General features: G+C 38.6%; 1 protein-coding gene across 2 annotated transcripts in view; it reads right to left on the reverse strand.

Moving 5' to 3' along the window:
- The window catches only part of LOC112463101 (polypeptide N-acetylgalactosaminyltransferase 2), a 189,042-nt gene that overhangs the window by 25,590 nt on the left and 137,186 nt on the right, over nt 1–26,266 (reverse strand). Inside the window, exons 2-3 of one of the 2 annotated variants that reach the window (XM_025029292.1) lie at nt 20,737–20,909; nt 20,077–20,196 (exon numbers count right to left, since the gene is read on the reverse strand). In XM_025029292.1, the coding sequence (XP_024885060.1) occupies nt 20,077–20,196; nt 20,737–20,909 (293 nt within the window). Of the gene's footprint in view, nt 1–20,076; nt 20,197–20,736; nt 20,913–26,266 lie in introns of both variants that reach the window. The other variant, XM_025029291.1, reaches the window with a different exon arrangement.

Genomic DNA, 26,266 nt, shown 5'->3' on the forward strand with positions numbered 1-26,266 from the left:
TTGTCAAATTACTCTCGCACGGTTTTAACGCCTTTTTAACACTCTTGTCATCAAAGTTATAGTCTTTATATAGCTCTCTCCAAATATAAGCGAATCAGTACATTAATCTAGAAACGCACGCGACAAAGAAATAAAATTTTATAAGATTGTAAAATATAAAGTCTAATCTTTGGAAGCATTATTTGCATGTATCTCGAGTAAATTCGAATCGGTGGAGATTCAGTAATATCCATGCGGCTGCTATTTCATTTTGATACTTAAGTATCGTATTTCTTATAACGTGGCAAATCTGCAAGGTCGCCAACGATGAAGTGTTGACAAGTAGTTATTTTTTCCCGCGATTAAGTACTTAGTTTCGCGATTTCAATTTTCAATTCACGCTCGCGGCGTCGAGATAGCGCGGCGCCGACCCATAGTTGCAGAGCGCCTTTTTTCTTCTCTCGTCACACCCTACTCCTTTCCCTTTCCCGCCTGTAATCCAGCGAAAGGATTGCATCCGCTTATGGCTCGTCGCAATGGCATTTCTATTTTCTCCGCAATTTCGGGTAGCGCGGATGAAAGATAAAAAGAGAAAGGATAGAAGGAGAGAACAACGAGCGGTCGTTGCGCTGGCCAGGCGGAGAAATTGAAAATCTAATTTCGTATAAGTTTTGAGAGAGAGGTGTTGTTTCATCTCCCCGGGTGTCCTCCTTTAAGCTCGTAATTTCCGCGAAGCTGCCACAATTGCGCCCTTCCGGCCGCGCTCGTTTTTCCCATTTCGCCGCCTCATTCTTGTCTCCTTACGTATTTCCTCGTTCGCCCCGCCGCTGCCGCTGCGATATCGTCTGGATTTAAACATAAAGAACCGCCGCGAACATTACATTAATTATACGAACGAACTGCGGGAGATACGTAGTGTGACTTTTATTGCATCGTTGCGACGATGCTCGTCGCGCCCAAGAGAAAGAAGACATCACCGAGCTCTATGTGTAGAGAATGGTAATGCGTTTCGCTGAATTTCTTTCCCAACAACTTCTTATCCATTGCTTCTCATCATTTAAATCAACCCATTTATTTGTTCCATAATGTATACGCAACGTATATTGCGTATACATTGTGCGAATCTATTTATACTTTCACCCTTTTGCCCTAGAAAATCACATTAAATCGATTGATCGCTTTCAGTACGCAACTAGATGTGTATGTGATCCATCAGATCACATTACTGTTTTAGAATAAAAAATCATCGATGAAAGTTTCACGTTGATGCTGATATTGCGACGAAAAATGGAATAAATCTCTCATCATGGCATATAATTATATATAATGATGAATGAATATAATGATCCCTTCAAACGTAATATGTGTCATTAGCAATGAGTTCATAATCTTCGCATAGGTATACCTCTAATACTCCAACGGCGAGTAAGTGTGATATATGATGATGTATCACGTGATATTTGACGTCTTCTCGTTGGACCGATTTGAGAATCGACGAAAAAAGATTCATCTCGTATTGATTGATGCCCGCGTAGTTACGCTCGCCGTAAAATTTGCAGTGGAATTATAACCTCGGAGATTACGGAGCCATCAGTCAAATTTACTCCACACGTTTCCTACGTATCGTAACGAAATATCAAGCGCTTTCTAGACGGGAAAGCATTTTACGAGGAACGCGTGCAGTTCGTCTCGCCTGGCGGAAGTTCATGCCACGTATTCCCACTAAAACGAGAGGATGAAGCAAAAAGATCCTCGAAATCGACGAGATAGAGTCGTGACCGGGGGTGGACGACGGAGTCGGCAGTCGGCGGAATAAGAGATGCGACTCTCTTACCGGATCTCACGTGGAGGTCCTTACGTGAGAGAAGATTGAGTCACGTTGAGGACGCGAAGCGAGATCGAGATAAATGAGAATCGCCCGCCGAGAGATCGGCGCGTTAAGAGGACACGCGGTACATAGATAACGTGCACACGTGAGAAACTTTCCCTCGGTTCAGCGGGAAGTGCATCGGTGCGCATAGGCGCGTCTGTTGAAGAATGTATAACAAACAAAAATTTTAAATAATAAAGTTTCCTTAAACTGTCTAAAACTTGTTAGGAAAAAATTTATCTAGATACGATATACTCAATTTTCAATTTTATCTTCAGAATCTTTATATGCATGGAAAGAAGCAGAATTGTACTGTAATCTTAAGTGCTATTAACGATTTTGTTATAATTTTTGTAGAATTTACATCAGGTAATTTTGATATTACTATTTTATGTTACTTTTGCATTGGTTTCCGCAAAGATTCACATCGATCTTGCTTCCATCGTGGGAATGGAGAACGGCGCGTGTTCTCGGTTAATTGCGCGCGAGAGGAAGATCCTGAATTTGATGTGTAATAATTATGGGCGATTTACCGTGCATCGTGCATCGAGTTCGGTATCTTCCTCTGTAATTAAAGAGTGCGGGAGTGACGAGAGAGAAACGGTACGCCGTTATCTAATTGCGCCAAGAAAATGTCAGACTTAGCATTTAGCAACCGTGGCTTGACGTATACAAATCGTGTTTCTTGATTGTGACTAAACAATCACAAAGATCTTGCGTGTCGGACGTGCATCAAGAATAAATAATAATTTTAGTTTTACAAAAGCAAATTCTCATTGCGTATTGATCAGTAATTTTCATGCGTGATAGATTTTTGTTTAAAACAATAATTAAATCTTAATAGAAAAATGGAATAATAAACATCGCCGAAGTTAATAAACTTAACAGCAATTTTTATACTTGTGACAATAAAAATTCTTATACTTATGCAATATTATACCGGTACTTCGTTTATACAGTGTATTTCTATAAGATCTATTTAATTAAGGCTAAAGTGAGCAATATGTGTATTATATGAATTAGAATATCTCTATGTTCAAACAACGTATATAACAAATCATAATTCTCCATGCTCACGATGGGCGACAATGAAGAGTGGTTTATCGCGACCCGTGTATAAATTTTCGGTCGATAATCCGCAAGGCGGCTACGACTACGCTTAAATTATATTCATCTTGTGCAAGCCGAAAACTTTTCTCAATTATAACTTCGTCGTCATAAAGGCGCGGCGCAATCGCGCCCGCGGCTTCCGTCGTTCCGGCGCGGTTGTTGAATCGGCATTTCGAGCTGCGGGCCACGAAATTTATTCAAAGCGGCCGGCAAAAAGCGCGTTTAGCGGTTCTTAATGCGAAACAAAGTACCTCGTCCCGTGCAACCAGAAATCGTCCGTCCTCCGTGCAAGCGACTCGACCGGATCTTAAGGATTACCGTGCGGAAAGACGACGGAATAATTGAGCCGCGCAACCTTTTTTCTTCCGTGCAAGTTTTTTACGACGGCGATATAGCGGGACAGGCTCTCCCGAGAAAATTAAAGTCGTTGCATGGCGAAGAGGGTGGAGAACGAGGAAAAAGTAAATTGCATCGGAGGGAGCAGAGTTTATATACTTGTAACGTGTGTGTGTGTATGCGGTGTATTCAATACATTAATGTAACATGACTCGGGCGCGTGCAGTGATGTATTCAGATATTAAACAATGCGCTTTAATATTAACGATTTAAACAGATATACTAAAAAAACACAAAAAACTTCTTTAAAACAACAAATGCATTAAATTTCTCAAGTCAGAAAAACTATCGCTTTTCAATTAACTTTATTTAAAAAAAAGATGACATGATTTTATCTCAAAGCAGATTTTTATATCGAATAAACTCGATATCATCGAATAAATCTCTTATTTTTTGCTTATCGATACTTGATTTTTAAAAAATCTGGTGTAACTAATATCAAAATTCCGCAAGCTGCAGAAACAAACAACAGTAATCGAATCTGCAAGTTGCGAAAGCGGCGCGGCGGGTTAATGGTTAATATCGCGCGCAAAAAAATGAAGGCCACCGTGAATTATCGGCGAGAAAGTAATCTCTTGTATAATTACGAAAAGGGGCATTAATTGGACCGCATAATCGTTTTTCATCGCTTTCACTCTAGTGTCGTGTGTTCTCGTGTTATGGAAGAATGCCGGTATACATATATCTATGTATATGGAAAGGAAGGTTGGTGTCATCTGACTATCTTTCTCTTCCCTCTCTCGCTCTCTCTCTATCTTTCGGAGATAAAAAAAAGTAGAAAATGCGGAAGGGAAAGGGTGACGAGGCTTGAAAAAAACGGTCGTTATAACACGAAGTGGCAGCTGCGCGCGTTTAAGTATTCACACGACCGGCCCTACCGGCGCGAGCATAGCTGCTGAAAAAAAGGACCGGAAAAACGACGAGCAACTTTTTGATTTTAAAAGCGGTTTATGTATTATTCAGCAGAAACCGAACTGTAGCATCGAGCAATCCAGCTTGGACTCAGAAAGGATGGCGGGAGACGGCTATTTTGTGGGTGCATGGAAGAGGGGGAAAAAAAATTAGAGCGCCGCACCCTAGGAAGTCCTCTCGTGCAGAAACGATTAATTAGCGCTAATTGACCGGCCGAATTTAAGTCGAGGTCTTTTTCTGCCCCACCCGCAATCGATGGCTCCTGAATAAAGAAGACCGCGCCGTTATGAGTCCGATAATTATCGTGGCGAAAGTGCGATTTAAAGTTCTTCCACTGACCGTGATTTCGTTGTAAATTACCGATTCACCCCGAAGACCGCGCCGTAATCTTTCGAGTTGTAAACGTAATGACACAAATCGAAAAACTTCTGCTTGCAAGCATCAGCGAGAGAGTAGGCGAAAAGCCGTTTTACAAAGTCTTTTAAAGAATTTGGTAAACATTTCTAAGATCTTTTTATTTCTTTACCTTAAGTTTCTTTAAATAATGTCTTCGTCTAAAAAGCCAAAGATTTATTAGTGAATTTTTAATGAAATGTCAATTCCTTTATTCGAGCTTTTAACGGTTTAGCGCCTGTGCTTGGAATGATAATTGAAATAATATAGAATCGAATGCTTTGGGATTGTATAAATCTAAAATAGAATCAAGTTGTTGATAGAAGCGTATCGGCAAATATCCGTCGCGAATGTTACTGTGATTCCACGGATTTCAATCATTAAATACGTGGTCCGGTGAGCTCTTTCGGTGGATTGATTTGATTCATCACAGTGTTTAATGCATGAGTACTGAAAGTACCACAACCATCCTGTGATCATTAACTGTTGTTTCCCGTAAATGTTAATGCTGCGGTACATAGATATATAGATATGGTATTAAGGGGTAGCGATGGTTATTTCATGCGTATAATTGAGCGCTCTCTCTTTTCTTTCTGTCAATCTGAATGCGTAAATCGATTTTTAACTATCTTAAATTGGTAAGTTCCAACATAATGTATTTAAAGTATAATATTTTTAATATGTATTTTCGAAATTACTGTTTTATATATGTCATTTCTCTAAAATTAATGGACATTAATTTCAACGGCGAGTCCTACTTGATATTTTTGCTTAAAATGTCGCCTTGAATTAATCAAAAGTCGGATCTAAATGCTGCCAAAATAGAACGTTTTGAGACATTCTACATATAAGTATATCATACATTTCACAGCAGCCACGAGCCGTGCAGAAGCTAAAATTTATTCTAATCTATTCCTATCACGCAAAACAGCCGCTTCATCGAATCGACGGCGGGGAAAGATCGCGTTATTTGCATCAGTAAGACGAACGAGTCCGTCGTCACGCTATTTTAGATTACCTGCCCCTCATAGATCAAATCGTGAAACTTCACCTTAATGGCCCACGTGGGATCTCGGGTCGAGACATTCCTTCGTGTCCCGTAGACGGTAGCTAAACGGCAGAGAAACACGAGCGATGGTCGAGGCGCGCGAGTGAGCTTCTTTCACCTGTGCGCCTTAAAAAGTTCAATCGCGCACTTTCCCCGAGAGGACTCGATCTATCGCTGTTCCGCATCTGGTACATCACGATCAGTGGGAAAACGCATCCTTGCGGGAAAACGCGCGGACATCGATCGCGCGCGGTCCAGAATCGTGGCAGCGATCGATCATGATTGCGGCATGGTGTGCGCCATTAATTGCCGTACGCGCTCGTTAAGGTTCACGCCTGTACAACTAGAATAATTGTTACTCGTATTGCAAACCCGTCGTATACATTGTTACATACACCGCATGCTCGTGCATGCATACACAACTATGCATCTCGATTAAACGTCGATTTGTTTTATGTATATTGTGTTAATATAGAATTAAATATATATAATATAATATAATATATAATATAATATAATATAATATAATATGATATAATATAATATAATATAATATAATATAATATAATATAATACACAATATAATATAATATAATATGCATAATATTAATGTATATTATTTTAAAAGAAATGTTGTTATAATAAATAAGGTTTACAGTTAATACATATCTACTTGCACACTTAATCCTGTTCTTCCAAATTTCTAGACGGAAGAAAGAACTATCGCTATAAACTCCCTTGGAATTTACAGGCGAATCTATCGTTTCTTTACTCCGATCTCATTTAATTTTTTCTTTTCTTCTTTGTCTTTTTCTTATTCGATTTTCCTTCTATCAAAGTCTCGTCTTGATAGTTTCCGCGTCGTGCACATTCCTTCAAGGACATTAGTATTGAAATTACTCGCGTAAAACATAAAAAAAAAACTAATGGTATTTGTTACTTTAAACTAGTAAAGTGTACGATACACCCTCTTTATCTCTTTAGCAACCATTTTGAAGCAATGTTACTGATAACGTAAAAATAATTTAAAGAATATATAATGTAATATTCCTTAAAATAATCTCGGGCCTTTAATATTAATAATAATTGATGTACCTCAACAGAAAACAGATATACAATTTAATTAGACAATTAAGAGCATCCGACTATCGTACGAGATACGACGTTGCGAAAAGCAAGGGAGAAATGGCAAAGGAAGGAAGGAAGGAAGGAAGAAGGAAGGTGTGTACGCTGGAGAATGGCGGCCTGATGGCAAACTGAATCTGAAGACGAGTTAGTCTGAAAGAGAAGCTATAGGATGCAAACAAATGTGCAAACAACTTAAATGGAAGGCAAACACAATTATCCCGCAGCAGTAACCGGAGATTAGTTTTCCAGGTGCAAACCGACGTACTCGCGCGTACGGTAGCGCGCACATTTATTTTCGCGCGTGTAAACTAAGTAAGCGAGCCGTAATGTTGAAACTAGACGAGAAGCGCGAGGTTACACGCGTCTGATTGGATATCTCATGATGAGAGCGCATAAGGCTGTTGTTTCTGTCGAGAAATTTCCTACGAGATTCCGCGATAAATCTGTACCGCGTCATAGAGATAGTAAGTAAGAGCTGCGCTCTCACGTCACCGTACGACGCATGAGGAATCCAGACAATGAGAAACGACGAAGAATAAACGTAATTTGTTTGCAGATACAAAATTTCGTGGAGAGAAAGTCGAATTGTTTCAATAAAATAAATTTTACACAATTTTGTAACAATTCAGCCACTCTGCACCGTGTACATTCTCTCCAAGCGGATAACGGCAAGAACTGGTAGAAAATGACGGATATGCGGAAAACTCGCCAGCTTTTCCTTTATCCGGCTTCAGTCTCGAGAACTGAAGTGGGTGCCCACGTCGACGAGATATCCTCTTGACGGAAACCGAAGGAAGGCTCTATCCACTTCCGCGCCGCGCCGGCGAGGAAACGCGAGATCAATATAACAGATTTCCGGAGTTAAGCGGACCACTAATTCCTTTTCTTCCTCCTTTCTTTTCTCAGCGCGGGCGGGTGTGCCTCGCCTCATTCTAACTCGTAAGTTTCCGACCGGCATGCCGCCGAAGCGTGCTATTTACGAGCGGCTTCCTAATTACCCGCAGTTCCCAACGTTAACAGCGAGGCCCTCGTAATGACTGGTTCCTCTGTGCCACGGCAGAGTTTTCCGGTTTACCCCAATGGCAGGTGGTGGCAAGAAATGGGTGTCGGGAAGCTTTCCATTGGGGCGAGACATTAAAAGTGGAAAATCGAGTTGCGTTTTGACTACTTTAATATTTGTATCAAAATACATCAAATATGTTACTCGATATTACATTTAATTAAATATCTATTTAGCTTAAAGGGAAAATGTATATTTTGAAAAACAATTAAATCAATGTTATTAATATTATTAAATAAATATTGATTTAATTGTTATAAAACACAATTAAATTAATCTACGTCAAAAATATCGTTTGTTAAATGAAGTTATGAGAAACACATTTCATTGTTATATATACAGTTAAACATCATGTAAGATAGGATAAGTGTTGAATAAATACTGAAGCAGATGTCACGATAAACATTATTCGTAAGGTGTCGTTGAATGAAACGTCGGAATAAGAAGATTTAGTAAAGATCACGTATCTGGATATATACGTACATGTACATGCCTCGGAGGTAGAAATTTCCATATTATGTGTAACGCAAAGATATATGACGTAAAGAGGAATGCTAGGATATCGCTGCGCATTATTCATATAAAATATCACGCTACACATAGAATCGTAGACATTATGAAATGAGATTTTGAAGGTATTCCGGACTCTGAAAAAGATGGTTACATCTTTCCAAGCTCATATGAAAAGAAGAAATATTTCTTTCATTCTTTCTGACATCCTTTCTTCAAAGAAGCTGCGCTTGAATTCACTTCGCAGATAAGATGTACCCAAAAGATCTACGTAGAAGTTACTTACATTTTCCGAGATACGAAGCATTAATTTGTCAAGAAAACCATCGGTTTAAACGGAAAGGAGATGTGTAATTTCAAATAGATAATATTGATTTAACTAAATATTTCTTCTTTATTGATTTAACAATTTAACCCATTCCGTATAAATTATTAAATATTTAGGGATTATTTTTTATTTTTTTACGTTTAATTTACACCATTCTTCTTTTCTATTCTCATTTTCTATTAATACTTAATTGCAATAATTATATTCTTTATTAATATTTAATTGCAACCTCAACTGCTTTAATGATACAATTAAACCTTTGATACGATAACTATATAAATACTCTGGTTCTGTTATTTAATTAAAAGTCACATACATTAGAGGATCACGAACTGTGCAAAGGTATTACGCGTGGAAACGAGAATTTGCAGAATTGTACTAGCTGATATTATTCATCGGAGGTCAATGGAATAGATACGCGCATGTCTTAAACTCGGTGAAGTTACAAAATGGAATCCGACTCGAGTCCCAAGCGATTATAAGAAAGCTTCCGCGTAGCCGTATGATCATGGTTATTGTAAAAGTAGCTACCAGCGTTTATGCAGGAAATTGCCAGGAAGCAAAGGATATAGATACCCCTTGGGATATTTCCAGTCCTGGAGACCGATTCGCATGACGACAGAACTAACTGTTAGATAGCCCACGCTTAAATTGTTGAAAGTAATGCTTCTCAATTGAAAAATAAACTAGATTGCATCTGCCTTTTGATTTATCTCTGCGTAAAGGATTGGAAAACAAATTTTTACTAATCAATTGTATTAATTTTGTTACTTTAAGCAGCATTAATTATTTTACATAAATATATAAAAAATTTTGTAAGATAAGAATTACTAATGAATAAAGTAGAAAAAGCTTAATGATGATAAATAAATAAAACTTTATCAATTTGTTAATTCTAATTTTTAAAGCCAATTTTTAGCTTTAAAAAAATAGTCCAATTGATTTACACGTATAATGGTCATACATATAAGCTACAATGATAAAAATGAGAATTTTTATTGCGTTAAAATTTTTTTCTCCAGAAACCATAGCATAAAAAAACGATAACTGAATGAAAATCTAGAAACTCGAATATTATAAAAAATATCATTTAATAACAGCATTATTAATGTAACGTTGGAATCGTATGATCGCTGGAAAAAATCACAGTGATTCTCGCGCAGACGGAAAAAAATGTGTGGAAATTCAATAATGAATCCAGGTTATTCGATAGTTTCCACGAAAGCATTTTTAATATCTTTCGTCGAATTTTCAGCGCAGTAGAAACGAAATTGGCGCTGATCTCCGATAGTTATCGCTCGATTCCATCGCGCTGAAGCGCTCGATTCCGCGGGAGGAATTTTAAATAATTTTTATTAACGCGTCCGCTGAAAACTTATCGTGATGAAAATCAACGACGTAATCGCGGCACGGTATTACCGCGACGGTACACTAACAAAAACGACCTGCTTGTTCTTGAACGTACGCAAAATAATTTTCAGCGAGCTCGTAAAAAGATTCACTCGGAGAGAATGAGAGAGTCGGCTGTTTATTGCCGCGGCCAAATTGAATCGCGGAAATACTCATTTTTAAGATACTTTTAAAGTGTATTAAGATAAGATGGTTTAGAGTGCGCTCTCTTTTGTGCGCTGAAGGGACGTAAAGGGCGTCAGCAGGTGCAACGATAAAAAAGAACCGCTAACACGAGGCGACGTAAAGAGGGTTATTCTCTGAGTGTACTGAGAGGGGGGGGTCTGTCTTTACTGGTAATAAAGTTTACGAGGGCGCTGGTGGATCCATTGTTCGAACCCTTGGAAATTTAGTTCTTCTCTGGATTATTTTTACTAAAGCCTTTTCCAAGTGTTTTCGATTTGTGCGATTAATCAGAAACAAGAGCGAGTTAAAGTTTTTTTTTTGCAATTTATTAGGCACTTTCATAAATTATTTATAGAATCTTATAATATCAACTTGTTGTTATAATATATAATTATTGAAATATCCCAAAACATTGATAAATATGCTACAATATGGTAGAAATTATTTTAACGTATGATTATGTATTGTTGAAATAAAACATTTTATCAAAGTTTCGTAGTTATTAATCACAAGTTATTTTAGAAGAAAAGTACGGAGAGACGTAGTCAACGCTCTGTAGAATTCATGTTGCGTGTAAAAGGGCGAGGAGCGAGGAATGAAATAAACAACGTTTTGACATATTTCGTCGACTGTATAAAATTAGTATAAATGGCATCCTATTAAAGGGGTGCCACGACGGGTCGTCTGATAAAAAGAGCTCTATCGAATTTACTGTCTGAGCGTGACAGTCACTGTATCGGACAGTTGTAGCAGTCGTTGCGGAAGTTGTGCGTCGTGCTCCATATTGTGAAGGCGAATCAGCGCTGGAGAGTTTCCGTGCCACGCCAATACCGTCACCGCACCACCAAAGTGGTTATAGAATTTTTCAGTTGAAAAATCCGTTTATCCCGGAACCCGCTTTATCTGAAAATGGCGCCTTAAGACGATATTCCCCTACAATGGACTTCTGGACGTAAAGCGCGCGAACTGTTGGACTTGGAGAAGGTAGCGACTTGCAACACCTTCACGTAGACGTCTGTATGCGTGTGGATTTGCTTCGGTGAAACCGTTTTGTTTTACGTTAATATTCTGGTAAGAAGAATTTCTAAAACAAAGGATCGAAACCTTGCGAATCAAAAAGGTGTTATGGAAATATTTTTCTAAAATTTATACACGTTTTCGCATTTCTGATTTTGTTATTCATATTAGATTCTTTAAATGTTTATGCAGATTTACGATTTATAGGTATTTTATATTTTTAATCACATATATACGTATGTACAGTTATTTTTTCTCATACATATATCTGTACCTTAGAGATAAAGAATCATATTTCCAGTTTTTATCAAAATGAAGTAAATATATATTCTTCACCTCTCTAAGGTAATAATAATTTTGTATAAAAGATAATTTTATCTTTTATACAAAATTATACATAAAGTTATTGTTTGTATAAAACTAGATGTCGCTAAAGTCTTTTCCTCTATGATAGATATATGATAGACATTAAAATATAATAACGACAGAAAGAATGATGCAAGATCTTATCTGTTTTTTTACCGATCTTGCACACACGATAAGGGTTATATGACGACTTTAAGCGCGGGGGAAACGCGCTCGGAAATAACGTTGGAGTTTATGAAACGGCCGCAATCGCAACGCCCGCGAATCCCGGCGCATTCGAGCGTTTGCTCGAGAAGTCGGAATCGCCGGCGAAATTGTTTCTATCGGCGTCGATATCGCGGAACGAGCACTTTCCCGCGAGCTCGGAACGGAGCGGCGGCGGGAGTTTTTCAACTGAGAAATCGGTTTCCTCGCGACGCCGATGCCGCCGTCTTATCGGCGCGGAACGGAGGGTGAACGAGGGGATCCGTTTCGCCGACCGCTCCTGCGGGCACGTTGTGTTTTCGCACACACTCTCTCGCGGGACGACGAACGCTCGAACTCATTTCGGGATGAACGGGAATCTCTCGCATCGCTCCTGCCGCACTCTCTGTGTCGTCCATTTGCCAGACGATGCGCTTATGCAAGAAGTGCTGACGCAGGCGGTAACGGTTCGTACGGTTAGATAGGGACGAAACTTCATTGTGTCAGCCAAGTGCATCGGACAAGATGACATCTTTTGTCGCGGCTCTGAGAATCTTCATAGCCTGCTGACGTGATTCGACTTTCTCCGCCACGCGAAGCTCTCACAGCGTCTGGAGAGAGACTCTGGGAAATTTCGTTTCGAGAAATGGGCGCACTCCAGTCGCAATTTGTCCGGATACTTTTAGCAAAGTGCGCGAGCGTCACGGAGATATTAAAGTCGACTCTACCGGTCTCATCGACAAACGTACGTCAAATCTTTTGTCATTGTGTTACATTGTGTTACGTCATTTAGGGACGGGAACAAAATGTATAAAGAGTGATAGCGACTTCAAACAGTCCACGTATCTTTCCTGGTAAGAAACAATCGAAATTGATTTCCCGCGGCGGATCGAGTTTCATAAATATTAACGGGTCCAAGCCTATATATAAAATTAAAGGTCAGCAAAGTGATGATCTGAATTGCAGAGTCGTTAAAACAAGTTCATTGATACCGAATATGCCGGAAGGTTCGGATTCATCGCAAAGTTCGCTCGTGCATAGCCAGCTATTGTGCAATTCGAATGGATTGGGTAAGATGACGTCCTTTGTCGTGCCATCGACGATATCAGCGGCACGGTGACTCGATCTCGCTCGCCTCTTTCGAGTAAAGCTCCCGGAGACACCGTTGGATTTACTTGAATAACTTCGAGTATATCGACTTTATCCGCGCGCAGTAGCGTAACCAACTCGCCTATGGTTTTCTCTCTGCGAAAGAATTTTCGATTCCATCATCCGCAGTTTTTTCGGAATTCCAAATGCGCCGGCATAAAATAAACCGTCTTATTTAGCCGAATTAATTTTTTATCGTGTAAAGACGTAACGCTTGACGGATAAATATCTACTTTTCTCCATTTTGTCGTGCCAATAGAATAGAGTCTCTTAAAAAAGAAGCGCTGAAATTGTTATACATAATGCACACGTCGCACTGCAATGCGTCTGGGAATATTGCAAACAGAGAAATTAAATATTTCTATGCCTGCAACGGCCCCGAGACGGGCAATGCGGATCGATAATGCAGGAGACATAAAACAGCCGGTGCGCAAAATGAGGACCGGAGGACCAGCAGGTCGGCCATACATCAAACGACAGCGCATATCTGGCCCTAGAAGATCTCATAATAGAGTACAAAGCTACCCTCGTTATAATTCATGACTGCGTACCGAGGTATTCTGGGACTGACCGAATTATTACTTCATAAGAATAGGGGGGAAACGACGACAAGACGCACTGCTTAGATTCTGTAGGGCTATATCGCGCACGATCTATCTTGCATTGTATGTACGCAGCACACTTTGTAATTTATCAAATCTGAGCACAACAAATAAGAATTTACCATTCATGTAAACTGTTGGAAATATAATTTCTATTAAAATTAATTAGTATGTTACATTAAGGTACATATATCTTTAATATACACGCTTTTTTCATTTAATCCATTTAAGTTAATCGGGTAATTTGTGTAAAATGCAAATATAAATAATATAATAGATACACATAATTGAAAATATCTATCGATTTCTGCTTACATTTGATTTTTCATAAACAAAATGTGATATATCATTATTATATAATTATTTCAAATAGGCTTAATTTTTTATTAATATATACCTTGTCGTATTTTACAAATTAATTTCTGATTAATTAATCATTTACAAATTACAGTTAATATATAAATCAGGTCATTTGTAAAGTTAATTATGTAAATGCTTTATGAAATTATTGTGATATACGGAGAGATTATAATATCATTGTCCGAAATAAAATTCTTAATATCAATATGTATAATGCAAAATTATTATTGAAGTTTATCTTCAACAAAATATGCGTAAAAGCATATTGATTATAATTCAGTTATATATAAACCAGTTTTTTTTTAAATAATTTATATAGGATAAATATACAAAAGTGTAAACATATAGAATTTTAGATTTTGTTTTATATAGCAGACTGATTTTTTGCCAACAACTTTTAAAACTGTCGATAGCTTGATTCTTTACTACGTCAAATAGATCGCGCGTGTTTATTGAGCTAGGAAGTAGTAGCTGCGAGTACGGTCAGACCGCGTGCAAGTAGCGAAATCTTGTTACGTCAGCCAGAAGATACAGGCAAATAGATAGTTCTATCGCCCCCTCGTCCTCCTCCTCCTTCACCCCCCCAAAACACATCCGTAACGCAACTCCGTAACGTTTATTTTTCTCCTATAATTTTTCTCCTGACATTTTGTTCTATGGAGGTTGGTATTTTCGGCGTGGCCATAATTCTTCGCACGACGGCAGCCCATGTCGAAATAAAAATCCCAAAATCTTATAAAATATTGTGTTATTTTTCGAAAAATAACACTCGCAACTGTCTTTGGTGCAAGGTACTATTTTAGTTTTGCGTATGAACCCCCAATTGTTGATTTTGATTTACAGCAGCTAACGCCGCTTTGTGCTCGCGTACAATGATTTTCTTCGCGTAAATTTTATTTACAACTCCTACAAGATTTTCTCCTCAGAAACCCTTTAAGTTCGATCACAATGGTGGATTTACAAACATATACATCACGCGTAAACCTCTCCCGAGATCTCGATATTCGCATTGATATGTTTAATGCATATCGAGTTTCGTGATGCATGCGACATGCAAATAACGTAGATCTTCTAGCCTCGGTAAATATAATGGAAATTACAAGAGGAAGGCAATCGATAACGAATATCGTGTTTGCGGAACACTATGGTGACTTTGTAAGTTTGATCCGTATATACGCGCGCGCGGTAGTTCAATGTTTGAAGGATTGTCGGGGAGTCAAATATTGCGCATCACGTAGCAATAGGCGCCGTGATCGAATGGATCTCTCCGCGGTCAAACATACATTTCTGACGAGAATTTTAAATGTTTTAATGAACGGCTTTTTTTTCGGAAAGCGATCAAGTCCGACAAAGCCGGCTTCTCGACAATCGATGTATAAGTACAATCGATCGCGTTGTAATCTAATTCGACGGAGATCATGTAACATTTACTGTTGCCGATATCGGCTATCGGATTTCTCGATTGTTGCCTAAAGCGACGAATCTGAGCGGATAAGTACACACCTTTGTCCTGCGTCACGTAATTTAAAAAAAAAAAATAATTCATGCATGCACATAGTGCAAATATTATTCTTGCTACTAAATTTTGTAAAGTTTCTTTTTGCATGGCGCAGATTACTTTCAATCCTAGGCAGCTAATACTTATAAAATCCATGACGGATATTCCGTATCCCATCAGTCACCGTTTAAATAGACCTGAGACTTCTCTCTCGGTGATTCTCTCGTGATTCATGAGGTCATGCACGAAACGCAACTAACAGAATCTCCGCGTTGCTCCGTCAGGAATCAAGGCGATTACTTGCCCAGCGCGCACCGGCGCGGCGTGTGCCAGGGAGAAAACGAAGTTTACGTCACGGATCGTATCCGATAACTCACGCGGATCCGAATCTGTTCCGACAGCGCGTTATACAGAATTAATCAAACGGACGTAAACTGATACGAATCCCCTTTCGCTTTGAAGCGAAATTAATGGCATCTTGCGCAATATCGTCCATAGTCCGGGAGGTATAAGCGTATATATCGATACTAAGTCATATCCATTGAAAGGACTTCGCGTTTGGGGGGGCTTCGTAGACTATGTTCGTTCGCAAGAAATACGATGTAGAAACGCAGAAAATTAGATTTGGCGACAAAGACAAAGAGCTTCTTCGGGATGTTTTTCGAGATAGTTTGAGAAAGAGCGCGGACACATTTTAAGTTCGCCGAGCACGTGATTTTTTGATATAAACACGGTATTGATCGTTTGATATCAAAGCCCACAATAAAAACATTTAAGTACTTTGCAATATCGTATTAACTATCCAACATGCATAAGAATAATTTTTTTCTAAAGAAAGCACACATTAAAAAATCGCAAATATCACTCTTTTAGGAAATCTTTATCATAGGTATAAGAACAAATATTTTCATATTATTTAAAGACAATAATATATAAAGATAAAAAATAAGCTATAAACACAAAATTGGGATTAACGTCTAAAATATTTTAACAATTAATATAATGAGAATTAGAATGTTAATCGCGTGTTTAGTAACAGCATAATATTACATATTGCAAAGTGTACTGTGATATATTCAATATCAGTTGCATTGATAATGAATTAATTAGTTGTGGAATTGGATTATGGTTTCTCTGGTCAAGAGATGTCCATCCGTGTAACATTCCGTGACATCAAAATAATTATACTAAATTGCAATTATTCTGGCTATATAATTATATTGTACGCGAACAATTGCAAATTCTATCAATCTAAAGTTCATTTTTAACAAAAGTATTTTCACGATAAAACCGAAGTTATCTTTCTCGGTAAATCTTCTCCTTGATCCCACACGATTGCTGACAAATTTCGTTATGTAATTGTCAGCCGTGCAGGGATGAAATTTCGAGCTAAAATGTACTTCCGTATACGCTCGATGAAAGCGACGAGAGCACCTCAGGTCAGCCCTACGTTTTTATTAGCGGTATATTGGCGTAGGGTAACAAGAGCACGCAATACCATTAAGCACGAGAAACGCCTATAAAAAACTTGGCAAACTCAATTCTATTGAGTTCTCCAATTCCCGTCGTCCCGCCGCTTCTTCCTTGCGGGTTAACCGTTAGGTTCGAGTCCGGAACCCTTCTATGACCTTCGTCTTAGGCAAAAAGTACCATCTCTTTTTCATCTGAACCGCGTAACTTCGCCCGGCTTTGACTTCCTGGCATTTTCGCGAGGTCACGTCTGTCTGCGCGAGCAAGGAGGCGCAAAAATTCATCTCGCACAGAGAATGCGCTGCAAAGCACGTTCCTGCGTCGATTTTCCTGAAGCGGGATTTACCTCGTAGCGTGATATATACCAGATCCGCAATATTTCTCTATCTATTTGCAGAGACATTTTTCAACATGTTTTTCAGAATAATACACACACACACACAAAACTAACTTTATGAACGAAGAACATCAGCGATATAATATTTGCAATAAAAAAGAGCTTTTCTATGTTCTACAATCTTTGTAGTCAATATAATTAAACTATAATCATTGATTATAAACAAGAAAGCAGTGCTAGATCTCAATAAATTGTGTACGTATTTCGATATTTGTTTTGCATTTTATAAGATAAGTACTCTACATTTTTTATACGACATACAGAGTGTTTCAGGTCAGGTCAATGAAATTTCAGGGTCTTACAGGAAATTGAATTTGGAACAAAAAAGTTTTTATAAACATATAGGTCCGGGAACGCTTCGTTAAAAAGTTATAGGACAATGCAGTGAGTAAAAATTGCGTAGATGCCAAAAATGTATTAATGAACAGGGACATCGTTTTGAATATATTTAATATATTTGGTTGAAAATTATTTTTCTTTTACTTTTAATAAAATTGTTTTCCTTCTAAACGGTCTCATTAATGTAACCTTTGTATTATTCCTTTTTTTTTTAGTATCTAAAGGTTTTAGTAAAAGTAAATTTTTTAAAGAAGTGCTTTCGAACCTTGTTTATAGGAACTTTTTTCTGTTCCAAATTCAAATTTCCTATAAAATAAAGTTTTATTGACCTGACCTGGAATACCATGTATGTAAAAATATGTGAATCACATGCCATAAATATCCACTGCACTTAACTAATGACATTTTAATAAAGCGCATGCAATGGGAAAATTAATGTATACATGAAAACGCGATTTATTGCCAATAACATCATGATAATTATACGCCTATACATAGCACGTACATTAGAGATAACCGATTAATCTTTATGACAAACAGTTGATCCTCGCATGATTTCCAGCGACAAGGTATAACAGCAGATATCGCGACGGCTATAATTTATATTCATTGCAAACATTATACAATGGTCGTAAACATGGGAAGTGTACACCTAGTTTCACGCGAGACTTCATGTATGGACGCGTTTTGGGCGGCTGACACGTTTGGCATGTAACAACGGCACCGCGACGATCTATGTGTATCGGTAGGAATTTATGATCACGGCTTTATCGCTTTTCTTGGGAGCAAACTCAAACTCCTTTACGGTCTGAATGTATTGGAACTTCATGCCGCCTTTGAATTTTTCATGATATAAAAAGACGCGTATGTGTACGCGCGTGTATATGTGTGTGCCTTGTGTCAGACAGCGTACAAAGAAGATAGATTGCCTAGATGGATCGGAAGAATTGCACCAAGTATATACTTTGCGATTCTATCGCAAAGGAACTGCCAATTAGTTTTACACTCGAGCCTGTTCGAAAGATTTCTTGGCTATTCTTGGCTATTATCACTTTTATGTATTTGTATACTTACATATATTACATTTACAATGCAACGCTAAAATTTAGAATTTAGAATTTTCGTATGTTCAATATTTCGTGATATATTTGCGCATTATTATCTTTTTTTAAATGAAAGTATGATATATCTGATAGATGAAATGGATGTCAGATTGATGCTGGATTCTCTTCAAGAAATTACCGGAGATATTTGCAGCGGCGTACGCAAAAATGGATTCCTTTTATTTTATTGATATTATGTACCCTACAAACAAAAAGACGGTAAAAAACATATTCTTTCTTAAGTACGTATAAAAAATAAAATTTGTAATAAAATAGATATTTTTTTATATATATCCGCTACGAGAAATTACGTATAATTTATTTCCTTTCGTTATCAATTTTCAAGATAATTGGATGAAAGTTCTTCTCTGCAAATAACTATGTACGACTAGCTTATTGTACTTGTACGGGAAGAAATATGTTACTAGTCAGTATTTGCGAGATCTTGCCGCTCCTCTTCGGCGGAGTAACTGCTGTTTGGCGGTCTGAATGTATGGCAGCTTGTCATGATACCGCATGAATTCCCAATGGCGCGCCGCGATCTTGCCGATCATTTGCGAGGAATAATATCCGCCGAGAGAATCACGTAGCTGCCAATAGTAGTGTATAAACGGGTTGATCGACCGACAGGCCAATTTCTGCGTCCTCTTATTTCTTCTCGCCGTCTTCTCGCTCATCCCGAAGTGCTTGTCTTGCCGGGAGACTGTCTGACGCGAAATCGTATTCACCGACTGTACGGGCCGATGCATTATTTAAAACGGAGGAAACTTGTCCCGTCGCCTTTTACGGACGCGGAGAATTTATTCCGCGAGACAATTTTGTAACTCTGAACAATCGTTTTCGATGCGCCTTCGACGTTTTTGTCAATGGACGATGCGAAGCGAATGAATATTGCGATGGGTTGTGAGAGACGAGCGACAATACGATCATCTTTTATTATTTTACATGTATTATTAAGCTCACTTTATACGGTATTTTCGTATTTTTGTGCATATTAAAAATAAGTCATTCATGCATATATGTTACATGCATGCAAAATGTGTCAAATGACAAATACATGTATATATGCTATATATGTAATCATCTATGTACATACATTTAATCATGTGCCTAATAATCGTGTTTATATGTATAACATTAATATGTTTAATAATTTAATATGTATCTAAGAATAATTAAATAGTGTCTAAAAATGCATTTGCAAGATATATTTTAATAGCGTTTAATTGAGGGGAAAAAAACAACACAATACATCACCAAACGTTACGTAATAAGTTACTTACATGGCACTACGAGTATCGGGGATGTCACGATTGCTCGGAAGACCGTCGGAAGCTTCCTGATTGAATTTATTCCTCGCGTATGGGTCCTCGCCTGCACGTAGACCACCTCTTGAAACGTACCTGTTGCACAAAGAAAATTATTGCCACTGAATTTCTCGTTATTTCTTTTTGAAATCTCCCGTCAAACTCGGAATTCGGGTTTGGGTGTGTTTATCACGTGTGTCGAAACGGTCGCGCCGTAAAACGCGACGTCTATCATAACGATTATAACGGCACGTCGGTTACTGTAATCGTTGCGGATAGCAGTACTGACGAATGGCGTGGAGAATGAAACATTCCAAACGTAATACAGCAAGTAATAACGCGCGGATATATCCCGGCAATGCGCAACACGCAGTTTCTAATCGGCGGAAAGTTAATGGATCGTTGCAAAAGGAGTCTCGAAGATAATTCGCGCCGAACCCGCGAAATAATTAATGTCGATGTGCCAACTGAAGTCGGAAGTCTCGCCGAATCAATATTACATCCGCAAATGCTTTCTAGAGTGTCTAAGAGTGTTCGCGGACCGACACCGCGGAAAATACGCTCGCGAGTGAATGATGTTCGAGATGCATATTGCAAAGCTATAAATGGCGAAGGAAGATGTCTGTCCAGACTCACCCCTGTTCGTCAAAGTAATTCCACGTCACTCTCGGATCCGGAGTCGGCGCTGGCAGAAGCTCGGATGACATTACAATGGCCGTGCCGTCTGGATCCATGTACCCGCCGGAATTTCCGCTGGCGGAAAGCCCCAGGGACGCGGGCTCTTTCAGCCGTAAGGCTCTGTTTTCGTTCTGCTAACAAAAAGATTATTTTCAATTAAAACTTGTCACTTTTCAAATTACTGTAGGTGTATAGCCATTAAAAGTTAGCGGCTTAACAAATGTTTCAGAACTTTCAATAATCTCTTAATAGACTCGGAGTTGTCGCATCAGCAGACCAGACAATCGAGTCGATTATTGTCGAACGTTTATTGACGTTCTCTAAATGATTTTTTATTAATTTGGGAAACTGTATGAGAGCTTTCATATTAGATTGTTTGAATAACGAAATATCGCAAACTATGTCTCGCAACATAATGCAGTTACGCTGTATCTGTTCTCGTTGAACATCCTGCCGTCCAACGTCTAAGCAATTCCGAGATTGGTGGGATAGTCTCAGCCCTTTGTAACTCGGCCTCAACTCCTCACTTGGACCACTTGGCTTCGGCGCAGGAGTCAATTGTAAGGCAAGACGCGGTTTGGTCTGCGTACTGACACATCATCGATATACGCCGTATTGATTTCGTCGAGTCGCTGCGGAGTCACGGAGGGTCTTCGTATCGCGGTTGCATTGTGCCTTTGCCGGTAGATGTATTGTACCATCGATATATAGGTCATCGAACTTCGCTCATCAGGTTTCCGAGGACTCGCGCTCCGCGGAGGTATACCGGAGATTTCTCGCGACATTTCGGAAATAAGAGCGGACATTTTCATGGGCATGAGCCCGGCACGTACAAAAGTTGCGGGGTTACGTGGACGAACTTAAAATCGCCCTCGTTTCAGGAGGAAATGTAAAACGTAACCGATCGGCAACGCTGTCGCGGTACATGGACTATTTTCAGTCGGACACTCGTGGCTTAACAGTGGACGCTTGTAGAATATTCGAATGGATGATAAACCTTTGCTCGTTTGCAGTATTCAACAACCTGAGTTTTTTTCAAATATGCCTGTGTTAATTAATTTTTAAACAATCTAATTGTCAATTTTAATGACACATTGAACATTTCTCGTGATTGTGCAGTGTTTGAAAGACCGAATTGCGTGATCAAACAAAACAACAGAGGTTTTCGGATCAATTGTCGAGCGGCAGAATGGACGCAGCATTGCAGCCGGAGAAACGGTAAACGCCCTGAGATCTATAGAGAGTAAGCGTGATAAGTGCGTTTTGCACCAGAACCATTAATGCATTGCATTGTACGGTGAAGCGGGGCGAGCAACCGTTAATTTCACTGCGATTCTTCTCCGTCGGAAGTGCCCCCCCCGACTACAATCCGAATGGCGGTATTTTCCGCGAGCACGGATCGTTAACCTTACGACGTCGATCTCACGCGCGAAAACGTCCAACAAAAGGAAGCGAATAAAGCGGAGAAGTATAAAATGTTGGGCGCGACAGCCGATGAGGAAGGCGCCGCCGCTAGGGGAAAGGGGAAGAGCGCCGAGAACGTATAGTGCGGCGATTTACGTAGAGAAGCTATATATGCAACGTGATGAAATATTAATTCACGGGTCACGGATCGAATTACAACCGGAAGCTCACTCGGATGGTCAGTCTGCGGCAGGCTGTTGCATCCGGTTTCACAGCGGCGGTATTCCACGTGACGCCGAACATCCGCGTTGTCGCATAAAACTCGCATGAAATGCCCTCGTACGATCGGCAACCGAATGGGTTGAGCGCAAAAGTGGCGTAAATCAATATTTTAACTCGCGCCTTCTTCAGCTTTCGTTACGCAATCGCGCACAGGCAAATTTATAAAAGTATAGAAAAAGGATTTCATAATATATATCCATCTAATCGTGCGATTGCAACCGTTAGATTCAAATTAACATGTGACCCTGTCTTACATTTATACCATTACAATTACGTAATTATACTGCGTCACATCGGAATTGACAAATTCATTCCAGCGACGTATTGGCACTATTAGCACTGCCAGTAATATCGGTTTCCGGTTTCTCGCATCGAATTCCGGTAAAGGCAATCTAATAACGTCGTACTGCAGGTTTAACTGTGCATGTGATGTAATGTAATATTACTGCAAAGACATCGCATTAAGAAGGCTCAGAGTTTAATGTCAGTTTCGAAGTCCTCATCCAGTGATCGAAGAAACCGCAACGTAAAGTGTCCTTTTTAGTATAAAGATGTAAAAGATGCGTATAATCGTATAAATTCTTATAACGTAATTACATTTTAATGTGTATATTACTGTATGTATATATATATATATATTTAAATTAGTTACGTTTAGTAATTTGCATGCAGTAATTTTAACTCGCTAATTTGCTGAATTCGTAGACTGTTTAATTAACTGACAGCAAAATCGTTAAAACTAACACCTCCAGAGTTTCTCGGGAAATGAAAATATTAACATTACAATTACGTATGCATTGTGTGTGTTCTGCACACATCTCTTATACTTTATTTACATTATATTATAGTGCTCCGTTAAATATTCATTGTAAATTAAATCGACCAGTATCGCTTTAGAAAAAAATGTACTGTAGTCTCTCATCGAGAATGTTTTTTTATTCTTCCACATGTTTTCTTTTGAGGTTTTTTCTTTTGTTGATTTTACGAATACAACTGTTAGCGCTGCGGAGATACCATTTCTTTTTGCGGGACAAAGACGATGAACGTGACTCCCATAAAATTCATTTTACATGCGCCAATGCAATGATACGCGAAGCCGGAAGCGCCTTCTGATGCATACTAGCATTCGGACAATAGCCGCGCGCAGAGATCACACGTTTGTTGCAACGAATTTGCGGTGGAAGTATATGAAAAATGATATAGAAAAACGAGTAATAAAAAGAAGTAGCGGGAAACAGGGCATGTCGAATCAAAGGCGGATTCGCGGGCCGCTGCGCGGACATGCGGTTTCGAATAATGATTAAACTTGATTTATGCCATTTACCGATGTGACAGCGCTATTTGCCATCGCGGAGTCGCATATAGTTTAACGGTTTTCTTCATTTTTTCATCCTCTCTCGTCGGGAAATGTACTGCGTGCACAGTGTACATTTAGCATTCTCATTTTATTTGGAGGGGAACTCTCCGGAGATTAAGAAGAGTTTAAGAGGCAGTTTGAGGAGCAACAGGAAGACGCCTTTCTTCCTCGCCCCTACGTTAAAGAAATCAAGTTAAAACTTTAGCCAGTTAGCATCCGATAATGCCATTTACGCGCGTAATTGCCGTGGAACTTTGTAGCGACCGTTGTTGATCGACTTACGTCGATTTGCACGCGCGCGCTTTAACTTCTTTTAAATATGCATTCGCCAAAGAATGCCGTGATTCGCATCGCGCGTTAATTTGTCATTGTCACGACACTTTCTCGATCGCGTGACGTACTTGGATGCAGTTCGCCAAAGTTATATTACCCCGAGGTCAGATTAATGTTAATGATAGAATATGACGCTAAGTTTCGCGCGTTTTTATTAATTTGTCGTTATCGATCAATTTATACGCGTTGAGGCTTTCAATATAACTATGCAGAGGTTTTTCTTAATCTTATTTCTCAGCTAATCAAGCACTTCAGATTTTATAGTTACTCTCATTGTCTGAAAATAAAATATGATAACGTTATCGATACATTGACCTTGTTAATTACGAACCGTCTCTTTTATCTAAATATAAAGTACGCACAAAAATTTTATCGACATTCAAAGAAAAGGATCTCTGCTAATGCGGTTTTACGATGAGCGAGAAAATAGCGAATATGTCATTCCCCGTTATTGTTCTGTATTATCTCGTCGAATAACCGAAATCGATCGACGCGATATTGCCAAGGTACGTGATTTCACGATTATTATCAACGAGGGTGGCATTATTAATGCGGTTATTGCCGTGGAGCATGTGTACGCTGTAATGTAAGCCAGTTACTGACATATTATTATTAGGCCGTTTTGATATGAGCACATAAATTGATGAAAAGAGCTTTATCACATCGCGAATGATAACGAAGGCATAAGCACAAAGTCACAGAGAATTATTATTTATTTGTGACTGTTTGATTAATTGCAATTTAGATACGTTATATTCCAATTCAAATCCTTTTTCGACGAAGATAATTATATCATTTCGATAATTATGTATCGTTTCAGTTGCGATATAATAGTACGAATTGCGCACAAAATATATGAGAAATATGTTATACCATTTTGCGTATATAAAGATATACCTTTAAGCAGATTTAAATTTAATGTATATGTCTTGACATAATTTTATATTTAATATAGTTTTCTTAAAAAAAGTGATACTTTTACAAAAATAGAAATAGATACAAGGGGCAAATTAATGTTAGTGAAGAAAATATAATTATAATATGCAAGTGAATGATGTCGACATTATAATCGCGAGATACATCTTCTTGCACCTTTAATTGCAACGTGTCACATTGCATATCTTTTCCATCTCTATCAATCTTGCGTTAAGTAATTACATATTACATACTCTCCGCTTTTCATACTATTTATATTTATATCAAAAAGTCAAAGTACCTCAAAATACAGTCTCTTTACGATCTATTGAAGATTAAGACGAGAAAACCAAAAGAGATATTCTGAGATGCATTTTCATGGTCACTTTATTTATAAGAAAAGAGTATGTTATTCGCAAGGCAGCTTGTCCGATTCGCTTGTTTGATGTACTTTATTATTAAAATATTTCAGAAAATATCTTAACCGATGCCATCTCTCTTTTATGTAAATCTTTATGGACGTAACATGTTACGCAAGATAGAACGCTGAAACTAAAGAATGGAAAACAACTTATTTATATTATTATAAATAAATAAAATTATTAAATTTAAATCTATTTATGTTGTTCAATAATTACATAAACTATTGTTTCTAATTAAAAAAGTAAAAGTCGTAACTCTTACGACATAATTACAATTTTAAAATAAGAAAAAACGTTTTATACTACTCAATGGATTGAACATGTTCACCTATTTTCGTGCAGGGAAGATAAAGCTGATAACAAATAGCGCACGGCTGGAAAAAGAAGAAGATTCTGTCTACGTGTCGTCCATGTGAAAATATGGACTGTAGGAGTTTGACAGCGACTGTTTCTTTCTCAATACACACCATGTCGTAATTTTGTCGGGATGGGGGAGGGGGCGTGGAGTTTTCTGCGATTTCCATCTCCGGAGAGGAGCGCTCGTCGGCAAGCATTTCGAATCGACGGAGTGCGAAGAGTGGGACAGGAGGGACAGGAGGATAGAAGGAGGACAGCAAGGGAAACGCGGGAATACACACGGCACAGAGAACACCGGACCCGTCCGATATGTTTTCGTTGAGTTATGAGTAGATTTGCATATAGAAACTGTCCGTGGCGGCGGAAACGGATTTGCCCGAAAGCAGACAAAGTAGGAGGGATGACATTTGGACACGAC

This window comes from Temnothorax curvispinosus, unplaced genomic scaffold (assembly GCF_003070985.1).
Source record: "Temnothorax curvispinosus isolate PA1 unplaced genomic scaffold, ASM307098v1 QBEX01013028.1, whole genome shotgun sequence".
NCBI classification, from domain to species: Eukaryota; Metazoa; Arthropoda; class Insecta; order Hymenoptera; family Formicidae; genus Temnothorax; species Temnothorax curvispinosus.